The sequence below is a fragment of the Porites lutea genome, chromosome 11 (genome assembly GCF_958299795.1).
Source record: "Porites lutea chromosome 11, jaPorLute2.1, whole genome shotgun sequence".
NCBI classification, from domain to species: Eukaryota; Metazoa; Cnidaria; class Anthozoa; order Scleractinia; family Poritidae; genus Porites; species Porites lutea.
Genome location: NC_133211.1, coordinates 21,046,482 through 21,060,008, shown reverse-complemented (window position 1 = coordinate 21,060,008; position 13,527 = coordinate 21,046,482). Strand labels below are relative to the sequence as shown.

Genomic DNA, 13,527 nt, shown 5'->3' with positions numbered 1-13,527 from the left:
CCACTATAACAATTCTAGCCTTGGTCAGGAGTCCATGGTAATAAACTAAAGCTTTGAAATGTTATTAGTAAGTGTATTTTTTTAAGACACAAATTTTTGCTGGAATTTTTTTTGTGCATGGTCACTCAATTAACTTCAGGGGTAAGCCGAATACCAGAATAAGCCAGTCTGTTTACACCCCCCTCCTCCCATCAAAAGTCAAATGATCCCGTTCCAAACTGTGAGGGACGGGACACCGACGCAACGCCTTTTGAGTTATGAGTCCTCCATCTATTTCGTCTTTCTTCGACATGTACCTAATTGCAATAACGTTGTCTTAGAAAAATGCTAAAACGAAAACTAAAAAAGCAAAAGAGTCTTTGTATGGTGGATTAAAGTCAAATCACGCAATTGTGACGGCTGTGCAAATGAATGCACCCTTTAGTTATTTACCAGTAAGTGTAAAAAATTCCTTTTTGGCTTATTACATTTTTCATTTTCCTTTCAGCATTTCAGCGGGGGACAGCCTGAGATTTCCTTGACTCTTCACGCAGGTCCTTTAATGTAGCCTGAGACCAGGCTCCAAAGTGGGGGAAAAGGCAAAAAACGACGTCAAACAGCACACACACTAAAAAAAAACAACAACAACAACAAACAAACAAACAAAGCGAACGAGCCAATTTTTCTTTTCGCCTTTTTCCCCACTGTGATGAGCCTGGTCCCAGGCTACCTTAAATGCTGTTATTGTTGTTTTTGTCAATTGTTATCCAGCCCAAACCCCATGAATGTTGCTATGTTGCTATAATGTGAGGGACGTTTTCCCTCTAAAAGGAGCATCTCCCAGAGACATTCCCTCCTAAAAGGCAACAACTAGAAAGCATGCATGCGAGTTGAGTTTCCAAGCATAGCTTTGTCCCCCAGGCGCTTTCTTTATTTTCTCCTCTCCTCTACCCGGGTTCTCTCCGCAGCCTCGGTCTATGGGAATCAAGAGGGTACCTGGCTGGTCGCCTACCAGACTTTCTAAAAGACCGTTTGGGTTATGGTTTGTTCAGAATTCGTCGCTTGTCTTGCCAGGACTGAGATAGGGAAAATGACAGTGACTTGAATAAATATACAGAGCTTAAATTGATAAACTACAGCTTTATTGAATTTCAATATCATTTCATATCAGATAATTTTTTAATCATTAAGAATCTTTTTTTTCAAAAATATTTTTGTAATGTCTTTCATTCGCGATCTCAAAATACAAATTAAATATTAGTTTAAAATGACTATATTAGCTCAGGGAACAACAGCAATATGATAACATGCCCAAAATTTACTTTGTAAACTCACTCTTTTGTTTGAGGCGGTCTTCCTAAGCATGTTGTGTTTTAGGCGTCCTCGTTGCCGTCACCGTTGTAGTTTAGTAAGGTCCCTATCGGCATCACATGAATGGAGGTTGTCCTGGTTTCTTTTACAGTACAAAGCCTTAGGAGCATTACTTCATCTATCAAGAGGGTGAATTATTATTATTATTATTAATTGTTTTACTTGAAATAAAATGTTCTTAATTTGAATAATTTTTCTTTAAAGAAATGAATTTTTTTTTCTAATCAAAACTAAGCGTTTTTTTTTTAAACGAAAGGAATTGTAAATAGTGTTTTGACGAAATAGTTTTTCTAAAGTGAATTAATTGTAAATAGGATTTTAATAGTTAGTATGTTATAAAAAACGAGAAGTCCAAAGACTACTGCAAAGCTGATTCATAACAACGTGTATTGTTTTCTTATAACAATATTTCGGCTGGCCCTACCAGCCTCGGTCAGGTTTACAGATGTTACTGAACTTATGTAGCAATCACAATATTATGTAGATGGAAAATGTTGCTACATACATTCAGTAACATCTGTAAACCTGAAGAAGGCTGGCTTGGCCAGCCGAAATATTGTTGTAAGAAAACAATACCCGTTGTTATGAATCAGCTTTACAGTAGTCTTTGGACTTCTCGTTTTTGGTTCTTTATATTTTGGCTGATTAGATCTCTTTTCTAGAGATCCAACGTTTACAACTAGCAGGATCTTCGTCCACGGTTTTTGCAGTTAATTTAATCCTTTATTAGTATGTTATCAATAAAATATGTTCGATCATTATTATTATTATTATTATTATTATCATCACCATATATTATTTATTTTATAGACTAGATGATTGTTAACATAGTCAATTTTCAATGACAGATATGCTTCTATTTATTTTACGTTATTATCATAACTATTATAATTATTAATATCACCCACTAGTTCAAAGAGAAAATAAACACTTGACCATATTTTCTTGTTGATCTTGCGATTGCTAAGCACTTTACAAGGTCCTCTCTATAATCAAACGGGATCTTAGTAACGAAGATTCTATTACGAAAATATGAACCCAATATCCAAGTCAGATCACGTGTTGTGACCCAGCAAACGTTTCGGACCCATCTTCCGTAACACGTGTTCTCATCTTCCCAGCTAACAGCGCGTAAGATCCACTCAGGTTGCTCACCCCTGATGCCTCCTGGGAAACCAGGGTGTTGCTGAAGCGAAGAATAGAATGCTTCGTCTGGAGATTCAGTGTCATTCAGCCATGACAGAAAGTCGATCGCTACTTTATTATGAAGGATAAAGTTGGCAGCTTCACGAGTGAGTGCCACAAAGTTAGAGCCCTTCTTTAGCTGAATTCCCCAAGGGGCGGGACCTTTCGCGATATCAGTCCGAGACCACTTGTATCTGCTATGAAAATCTGCACCTTTAACAACCTCTACCCTATGTGAGTACAACATTCGAGGCCAGTTGCCTTTAGGTATGGCAAAGCTTTCAATGTTGTTAAACCCATTCAGATTGGCAAGAGCGCGCACAATTTCGGCGTTCTCGTAAAGTGGCAACTCCTGTCCAGATATATGCATAAAATATTTCCACTGTACTGGGCTTTCCATTAAGTCACTTAAGCAGTTTCGCTGTGCATATAGGGTACTGACGTGTGCCCATATAAGGTCTACTGTTTTCGTGGTCAGAAAAACGTTGTCAAGGCAACTACTCATGGCCCACATTGCATAGCGAAATGCCTCAGAGGATTTTACATCTACGTGAATGCAGTAAATATTATGCGGCATGTAAATGGATTGTAAAACTTTCTCTGCTAAATTCGCGTTAGTGAATGCAACTATAGCGTAAGCGATTGGAAAGTCCTTTTCTTCTTGCGTAGGGGTAGGGTGAGGAAATTGCTTCCTTTGTATATCTTCACAGTCTTTTCCAATGTAGTTGGAAAATACGTCCTCATCTCGGGGCTTGTCACTGACGCAAATCCAGTCCTCTAAAAACGATGAAAAGCAGGAGGAACCTTTGGCAACGATCACCTGACACTCTGACCATGTTTTGGGTTCCTACAAGCACAGAAGTAGTCAGTAGTGAAACATAAGGGACCTTAAGGTGGCTCGATTGGATTTTTCAGGGTCAGTTCCTCCCATGTTTGTGCATGGGTAATGACACCATTTTGTAGATGTTCGAAAATCCTAGGAGAGGCAGGCAAGCAAGAAATTTTACAACATATGTTCCGAAATTTCTAGATCTCAAATCGTCTTCCGAACAGATGTTTCCCGAAAATTGTCGTTAGGTGCCCCTGCCTTCACAGCTTGCCATTCACGTGATACAAAACCGGCATGCTGGGACGCAAAAGTCGCACTGGGGCAAGACCAACAAGAGGCATACGTAATTTTAAATGGTACCTTCCTTTATTTGTGTTGTCCCAGTGTCTCTTTTGTGGACGGTTTTGTACCATGAGAATGGCAAGCTGCAAAGTGAACTTTGAGGAAAATCTATGAGAGCGTTATCGAGTTATTTTGAAATGAAGTTTTAAAATATTAATAAATTCCGCAGTAAAATTTGGAAAATCTTGATTGATCGGCTGTTATTTCATAAAAAAAGAAGGGCTTTTGAAATGCAATTTCACTTCTTAGTAGTTTCATTCCTTTAAAAAAAGAAACGTTTATGAGAAGATCATGTGGATTGCTTTAACCTATCGCGACAAATACGGACTTAATTGGCATGCATTGAGGTGCCTCTTGAGAAGGTGCTGTTCACTTAAGACACGAAATTTCCGACAAAAAATTGCGCATTGTATAGTCTGAAATATCAGCCACCTCCTTCCCCCTCACCCGGGGGGGGGGGGGGGGGAGGGGTTAGTCCAAACCTATGTAAAGCGTGAGCATACCAAGGTGGGTTCGAGCGCTTGATCCCCCAGGGAAATGTGAAATTTAGATGCCCTGAGTCTCTCTCCCCTGCGTCCCCACGGGTTAGAGAAAGGAGACGACTGACATTTCAGACTACGCATTATAACCCTTTTTATCGCCTTGTAGCTTTTCAATGATCTTGAAACTTAAAAGGTCCTATGAAACAACGATTCATCTCAAGAATATCAGTTTTTTTAAAAAAAATCTATGAGGTTATTTCCAAATTATTTGGTCACTGTTTAAAGTAGATTAAATACTTTAAACAAAAATACCAACAAGAGCACCTCAATGCTTGCCAATCAAATCCCGCATCTCCTATGCAAAAATATACAATTCCGAATTGCTACAAGCCTCTGTTTCAAATCGAGGGGATGTGCCAAGCTATTAATATAAAAATGATTCATTATTCTCATGCAAATAACACTCATTTTCACAAGAAAGCATTTGCACTTAGCCTCGTTTTGAAAGTGAGAGTTTTTGGAACTCGAAAATGGCCTATTCATTAAGAGGCATAATGTACGTGAGCCCAATTGAGTCAGACCGCATTTTTGTTTTGCCCGACCAATAACGACTTGGCCATGGCTTGACATATGTACTTTGACGCGAAAAAAATATTTACAGCTTTGAAGACTCCGTCTTTGAAGAAGAGCAGGCATCATTCCGTTTTGTCGCAAAGTTTTACAAAACTGCAAGTTCCCCTTCCCTTAGAGAAACCACTGGGGGACTAAAGAGCTCTCCTGACCCACCTTTCTATTTCTCTTGCAGTATTGACACATCTGCAAACAAATGATGTAAGTTCCTAGCAGGACGACACAAAGCCAGATAATATATCTTTTTGTCCTCAGTCTCATCGTCCAGCTTTCTCCGAGTCCAGAACAAGATCTTTTTTTGCATATGAAAGGAAAAGAATTCGTGTAAGTTAAAGAAACTAATGGTAACAAGTCAAAGAACGCTGTCACAGGACTGATCTCCGTCCCCGATTTTAAAGATTTAATAACCAATTTACCAATAACCTTTTCACGCAGAAACATAAATATTAACAGTGTGCTTTTTGAGAGTGGGACATCTTGTCTTCAAACTTGACGTCCCTCAGAAGATACTTATCTTTTAAAATGATGGACATTTCGACCGTTTTAGTCAATAACTAAGGAAGCATAAGTTTTATGGCTCGTTTTTGTTGGCAGATACATCCTACGCATTATTATTTATGTAAACCTGTTATTAATGACCAAGGAAATATATAGCGAGCTGCTAAGGAACAGGTTCAGTACATATGCAGTTATAGAGAGAAGAAAGAGAAGAGAAATATATACGGAACTGTTGAAGATCAATGAGGGTTAAGTTGAAGAAGAAAGCTTAGAAGTTAACAGAAGAATAATATTGTGAGGAGAGTAAGTCTCTTTATAATAAGTGTTAAAATATAAATAGTGTTTAATCTTAAGACGTATTTGGTTGTGAGAGTCACTCGCATCAAGAGGATTTTAGTTTCTTTATCAACCCTATGGGTAAACAAATGATATGGTATATCAAAATTAATGGCTTTCACATGATGGAGTTGATTAGAAGTTACCCTAATAATTTTAGGCAACAAGGTGAACACTTTCTTACTTTCTAAAATCCGACACTTATTTTCCATGCAGCAATTTTTTTGGCATGTAAATTTTTGTCTTGAAATACACTGGCTTAGATTTAACCACACGAGTCGCTCACAGTTAGCTCTAACATTAATTGCTCAAGATGTCCCCACTGCACCAAGGCATCTTTTCTTAATGTTTCTTTATTGTTGTGCATTTTTCAAGTTTGAAAAAAACGGGCCCAGTGGTTTCAGTAACTATTGAAGTAGCCGGCAGGTTTGAATAGAGTAACTGACTGTATTAAGAGACCCGGCGTTAGTCTCCTTCTCAGTTTTATGGGGGCCTCCCAGAAAAGTTTGAAACTGAAAAGCCCTAAAATGCCATTTCCAGCGTTCTGGGCCCTGTTGTTCGAAGGCCGATTAGCACTAAACCAGGGGTAAATTTTAACCCGGATCTCTTTTTCTCATCATCAAAAGCATTTTCTTGGACAATTTTAATTTTCTCTAACCTTTCTAGAGTAGCCAATCATCAAATTGTAGACAAAAAGAATTAAACTGAATTTGCTCTTTAGCTTTCATATCTGAATTCAAATTTCGCACTAACCCTGGATTATCTTAACCTACCTTTGAACAACCCGGCCCTGGGGACTAAATTGAGAACAGTTGAGTACACTCAACAAAATGTAACGTTAATTCAAGTTTCAATTTATCAGCCACTATAAGCCAATAAATGTAGTATAACTTAATATAAAATTTCCGTCCGTATCGAAAATGTCTTTAAAACATTTTTCTATAAATCTTGGCAAGATTTATAGAAAAAGCCTGTAAAACCGTTTACAAATCAATTATCGAAAAAAGGCCACCACCCCTCTTAAAAGCCAGGGAAAATGGCTGTTTAAGGAGAACTGGGAGAATACATGCCGCCTCCCTTTTCTGAGTACAACAGAAAAAAAAGTTACGAGTGTTCCAATTCATGTTCCTTCACAGACAAATAGCAACAAACTACTTCCTCTTTAAAACCGGCCTTAAACAAGCAGAATTCTGTTCTTACTGCGGGGAATTTACTGAAACCCTTGCCCACTAGTTCTGGTATTGAAAGTACACTAAAACATTCTGGATAACTCATCATCAGTGGATAACTGAAAACACTACCTTAAACAAACCCATTGCCTTCTCTCCTCTTATCTGTCTTGGACTAATTAATCGGTCATTTGAAGTGTGGTGTTAAAGGGTATTAGCTTACATATTTATTGGGATGGAAGAATTATTTGTAATGGCATGAAACGAAGATATATTCTTGCACAAAAAACAAAGCATCATCATATAAGACGTTCTTGTAAAAGAAAGACGAAGTAATGTCTTATATTAAACGTTTCAAGGTGGGGTAATCGCCTAACCTGGGTTGGATTCATGTTTACATCAAATTCGTTGACTGAACAACTAACTGCCTTCAGCGGAAGCTTTGCATTATTTTAAGTGACTGAACGGTTGCAGCAACTGAGGGTAGAGAGCATTAATTACCAAAACAAGTCATTTGTTCGCCTTTCTGTTTTGTTAACACGCATTGCGACCATGTAATAACGTTGAGAAAGTACAGCTCGGGATGGCGGGCTTGTAAAATTTCCGGTAAGCGCGGTTTACCCCACCTTAGCCTGTTCCAGGCTCTCAGATAGTGGGGAAGACGCGAAAGTAAAAGGCATGCGGGCCCAACTATCTCGGAGCCTGGAAAAGGCTAACCCCACCTGAGCGGTCAGCACTTGTTAACATCCGTCGAAAGGCCCTCTCATCTTCGGTCGGATTTCGTAAACGTATGACGTCACGCTCGGCTCGTGGTTCCCCCTGTGACTCATGTAAGCTTCGCTTCGATCGTCCCCTCTGATTTGTCTGATGATCTGATGTTTGTTTCGACATCTTGTCTTGCTTTTTCGTCATCCCTCAATTGATTCAAGCAAGAAGATACCACTGCATCTGTTTGGAAAGGATGTTTTAATGTTTTGCCTTGATCAAGCTTCTTAGCACATCAAGAAGGTGTCCTTTCAGCAGATGTTACTGAGTAACATCCCTTGAATGGCCCCGGATCGAATGGCATTCATAAAGAATTACACGAACAAGCAAATAAAACACAACTTTTTCAAATATTGGAAGGAATATAAAAAATAGAGAATGATCCATGTGTGTAATGTCTGTCTCTGTCAAATAATAATGAATGCTTGTAACAAAAAAACTTTATTTGTACCCAGCTGTACCCTGCATTGATTTACATGATACAAAAAAATTAGATGAAAATATAGAGAGAGTACAGGCTGCCCATAATAACCATTGAGGGCTAAAAAGATAGGGCAGCCTTACTTAGGTTATTAATAAATGATTATATTGAAGGGTCAGGTACCACACACCACACACAGCTACACAAAACATTCACAAAAAAAAAAAAAAAAAAAAAAAAAAACTAGTAGAAAAAGAAAGACAGCAAAAGAAAGCTAAGTATACCAGTATTAAACAACGGAAAAGCAAAGCTCACACTAAGTTGTCTGATAATTTATATTCTGTTTCATCCACTGAAGAAGCACAAAGCCAATCAAAGATTTTGAGACTCGAAATACCGTAAAATATTCCTGCTACAAGGACTACAAGGCAAGCAAAGGCTTTGGAGGCACAGGTGAGTAGTAGCTATATTATTATACAGTGGCAGATCCAGATCTTCAGATAAGGGGGGAGCACCCAGTCATCCAGACCCTGAGATAAGGGGGGGGGGGCGGTCTCCAAAAAAATTTTTTCAGCCCTTTGGGCCTCAGTTTGGTCTAAAAATAAGAGGGGGGCCTGGGCGCCCCAGGCTCCTCCCCTAGATCTGCCACTGTTATATCCAAAGTGGGCGGTTGACCATAGCCCTACTCCAATTTCCCAAAATGTCATTTGCTTAGTTCGTTTGCACAAGCAAACCTCTTTGAGATCTTAACAGTGTCCGCAATCAACAGTTGGGTGGGTTTGCATAAGTAGGCAGTTGTTCAAACAAAGGCTAAAACAATCCTGCTTCATGGTGCTTCTTGAGTCATCGGAGGGTAGAAAACATGCGCCCTGGATGCTACAACTGGTGTTCAATAAAATCTTAACATTTACACTTGACCAATTTTGGGTCGAGAAACATGGCTGCAGTGGTGGTAGGAAAGGGGGGTGGAGGCAAGCCCCCCCCCCTGCTATTTACATTAAAGGCAATTCCCTTTCAAGCAAACAGCTATGACTGCATGGTAAGCATATTTTGCATAGTATTGCAAAATTTGTAATAGCAGTGACTATAATATTGTAATAAATTGATAAAATAATAATGTAATAGTAATGATTAAATAATTATTATAATTTACATTGTTAGACAAAGTAATATTTTTAAACTTTCAGTATTCTGAACATCACTCATGTTCTTAAACTACTGTTGTAAATGGTAGCATGAACATGTATAATTTTAGCTTGCACAGAACTTGAGCAGGGGAAAAAATCCCAACTTTCATCAGGTACTGTACAAGAACCCCTGTTAACCGACACCTCCTATAAGCTTTCATGCACCTCTTACTAACAGACACTAATCTGGGTTCACAGCAATTAATTTCTATGTTAAAAATCTGCATTAATCCAAACTATTGTAAGTAAAGACATCTTTTCTTGGTAACAAACATCCAAACAGATCTGTCAAATCAGGCCTAAAATTCTAGACCAAAGCTAGCAAATACTCCTCTCTCTATGGGGCACTTCGGTTGAACAGATGCCTTTCACAAGCAGCATAATTCTGGAGTAATTTGGTCAACACTTTAACACTGAATAAGAAAACAAATTAACATATAGAGGGAGAAAGGAGGATCGAGAGTGCACCAAAAATCAATCCACCAGTCAAATCACACAGTCAATAATTAATGCACAAGAAAACTGAAGGGAAGTTTAATGATGATCAAACAAGGAAAAACAATCTTACTGTTGAATAATTACTTTTCCATGTTTGTTTTTGCTTCATGAAGTTAAATAGCGTCTGCTCTACTTGATTGAATGACAGAGCACTTTCTTTTTTTCTAGAATGACATGCCTTTACTGCAAAAGAAGTTGAAGGAACAATTACAGCTAAAGGGGCTTTAAGGTGCACTTATAAACTAATATTCAAGCAAGACCTCAGAAATCAGGGAGTGGGGATTATTAATTTTACAGAGAGGGAAGGGCTAATGCAGACGGGAAGATACTATTTCCAAATTCTTTGGACCCAACCCTTTCAGTTTTTACAGGACATTTTTGACAAAACAACAAGAAGCCAAGTCAAAACTCTGAGGGGTTACTTAAGTTGAATTAAAAATATTGATTCCACCATTCATTCATTTTGATGTACTGTTAAAGAAACATATAATAAAAAAATCTTGAACAAACCCATTGACCTGATAGGCAACCTTTCCCAAGGAATAACTTGAAGATATCATGTAGATGAAGACTTCATAGTATCAATGGCTTCGAACCAAAATGCACAGTTTAAGCACATTTTCATTTGCAACCTTAATTACAAAGCATAAAATAAGTAAGCCTAAATAAATAAATAAATCTGACAGAAATTATGTAAACATGGCTTCAGTGAGTGTCTACACTAGGTCCTATTCTAAGTGTGTCCTTCGTACTAAGACTTTGATCCTCCCCACCCAGGACACTGGGTGACTGTCTGTGCCTCCCACTCAGTTTTGCAATTATCAACAACAACAACAACAACAACAAAACTTCATTAATAAACAAATAAACTTACAGAAGTGGTATTGCCTGCAGCTAGCAAGGATATTCGAGGTGGGACAATGCGTGCAAAATATAAAAATAGAGAGTAAGCCTATTAACATCATCATTCTCAGCACAGGCCTGATTCAGCTCAGAGGCTAGGGCAAATTAAGAACAAGGTACTTGCCAGTCAAAGCCTCTAGTGAACACTGCTGTTTACTGAAGGGGTTGTGTCAAAATAGCCCACTCCTTACCCCACTAATTTTGGCCCCCACACCTGATCCACCCACCCACTGTTAGGGCAGTCCCTGGGCTATCCAGTGACCAGTCATTTTAACGAAATCGAACAGAAATATTATTAAATAATATTATTATTATAACTTATATGGTAAAATGACATAATAAATAAATAACATAACTTAATAACGATATTGATCCTTCTCCTCAAGTGTGAAATATAAGTATGGTGATTTTAACACTGTACATGTATTAATTCGATAAGGAAAGTGATAATGTATAATTGTCACCTAGATACACAGCCTGGTGATCTGGGGCCATTCAACGGATGTTATTCAGTATAAACATCCACTGAAAGGTCCTTTTCCCCACGGAGTAAGAAGAGGCCTGAAACATCAAAACATCCTTTAAACGGAGGCAGTGGCATCTTCTTGTTTGAATTGATTGGAATCAATCGAGGAATGATCGAAAAAGTAGGACAAAACCTCTCACCAAAAATCAAACAAGTCGGATATAGACGATCGAAGTGCAGATGGATGGGATCGCATATTAAACTTCGAGGTGAGCGTGATGTCATACGTTTACGAAATCCAACCGAAGATGAGAGGGCCTTTTGACGGATGTTAACGAGTGCTGGCCCACCTGAGCTATTGTAGCCTCCCACGTTCTTAGGGCTTTGTCACGCGCTCCTTCCTTCGTGGAGAAAAAATGAGTGACGAAGCCCGAAGAACGTCGCTGCGTGGGAGGTTTCACCTCACCTACCTGGGGTCCCCCACCTCCATGTAAAGGCCAAAACAAACTGAGCGAAGATAAAAAACATGGTGGAGTTTGAGAGGATGTTAACTGATGCTCTAAATGGTATTTTCACTTAGTGCTTGGTTGGTTTATATAATGCTTCCTGTTTTCTCTATTCCCTATTGTTGAAACGGTGAACAGTGAAAACAATGAAATCACAAAAGACACAACAAGAAAAAAGCATTTACAAGCGAAACCCAAAACTCAGGAAGCAATGTCAGCTTAGAATGATAACCTCAGTGAAATCCCGCTCTTTTATACCAGAGTCTCCGTGACAGCTGTCAATAAGCTGGAACCATGAAAACAGTAATTTGATGCTACTCTTAGAACCGCTGCAAATAACAAATTTTTCGTGACGTAATGGGACGATGTATTATTTTATATGCTTTGTAGGGAAAAGAGGCAAAAGAAAAGGAAAAGATTATTTTTAAACTGCCTTGAAGTCAAATACAGTAATGGCATGAATAAATCGTAGACGCTTGGCTGAATACCTTTGTTACAGATAAAACACAAATTCTTTTGTTTTTACAATGAGGTTACCAAGCATAATCTCTTTTCGCAAACATGGAATGTTTTCACGAAATTGCTGATTCTAAATTCGCTTTTAGTGCAGCTTTACATGTACATAAAAAATCATGATAACCACAAGAGATGCATCCACAAAAGCTTGAAAATAAAAGAACTAGAATGCAATTTTTCTCTATTTATCCATTTCCGTCATTACATTAACTTGCGTGTCTTATTTTTACCCATCGGTAATCTCGCCGTTTATATTTAACACAATTCAAGAGAAAAATACTATTTCCAGTAACTTTTAGCTTTGCAATATCATTTCAAGCGGCAAAGAAACAAGTTGTCTTACCTAGAATCAGTGATATTTACTCAGCATAATATCGACGGGTGTAAATCAGAGACGCTTGTGTTGTTCTGTGCCATTCTATCTGCGTCTTTGGTCCTCTGTCCCATGCACAAACCTTACTCCGAGTGTGAGAAAGAAATGAAAGCGTGGAGAAAACGTTTTCAACAAGTACGCGATATTAAAACGCGCTTCTCAAGAATTATTCCCATGCAACGCTTCTCAGCATTCGATCCAGGCCGCTCGTAACGTGAGCAAGTAATGACATGCAAACCAAAAATAGCTTTTTGAAATCGAATAGCATGGGTGGGGTGAGGTTAGAGTGAACAAGACGCTACGGAGCGTACATTTCGGCGTTGTGATTGTGGAACTGATTAATTGTAAATGCGAATTGGTAAGAGTAAGGTGTTAATTTGTGAAATTATGGGATTTGTCAGGATATTCTGAAAAGAGCAACATCCAAGAGGCTTACTATCCAAGAGAAAAACACTTTCTGGGACCGAAAACTCTTCGGGAGTTGTGAGAGAGAAATGCACATCAGGGTAGAATTATTCTTGAGACTGATGCATCCTCTAATCTGATTTAGCTTCTGCTGAAGGGAACGATAAATGTGGTCATTTAGATAACTCTATCGACTCGAAGGTGAACTTAAACCTCTATCCGATGAATTGGTTAAACTGCATTCTGATTGACACTCACCCACTCGCGGTCGCTATTCCTTTGCAAGAAATCTGACTCTTCTCCGAATAGAATGACTAACACTGGCTTTGAATCTGTAAATAGCTAGGCTGTGTTTACGCTGTGACCCATCAGGCCAGGGCTTATAAGAGAGACGGAGGCTCCATGGTATCCTGTTTCAGGCTCCAAGAAAGTAATGTGTAGAGGTCATGGAAACAGATATGTAGGCGGTGGTCACGTGAGTTTTGTTTTCGATTTTCGCCATCCTCGTTCCCAAGGTTCTCTCTTACCCGTCCCTCTCTCGCTCGACAGGGGAGGGTAGGGGAGAACCCTGGCAACGAACTTGTGACCTTCCTGACTTCCCCACCCTCTGAGAGCCTGGTACAGACCTGGGGTATGGGCCTTCTACTCTAGCTGATTCTGCGGGTT

At 38.9% G+C, this 13,527-nt stretch overlaps 1 protein-coding gene across 1 annotated transcript; it reads right to left on the bottom strand.

The window, feature by feature from the left end:
- Nucleotides 1-1,881: 1,881 nt before the first annotated feature.
- On the bottom strand, nucleotides 1,882-12,669 carry LOC140951746 (beta-1,3-galactosyl-O-glycosyl-glycoprotein beta-1,6-N-acetylglucosaminyltransferase 4-like). Its single transcript, XM_073401071.1, has 3 exons — nucleotides 12,427-12,669; nucleotides 4,975-5,110; nucleotides 1,882-3,382 (listed from the first exon to the last, which is right to left on the bottom strand). Exons 2-3 carry the CDS (start codon nucleotides 5,077-5,079, stop codon nucleotides 2,258-2,260), a joined length of 1,230 nt encoding a protein of 409 aa, XP_073257172.1. The 5' UTR covers nucleotides 5,080-5,110; nucleotides 12,427-12,669; the 3' UTR covers nucleotides 1,882-2,257.
- Between the last annotated feature and the right edge of the window lie 858 nt (nucleotides 12,670-13,527).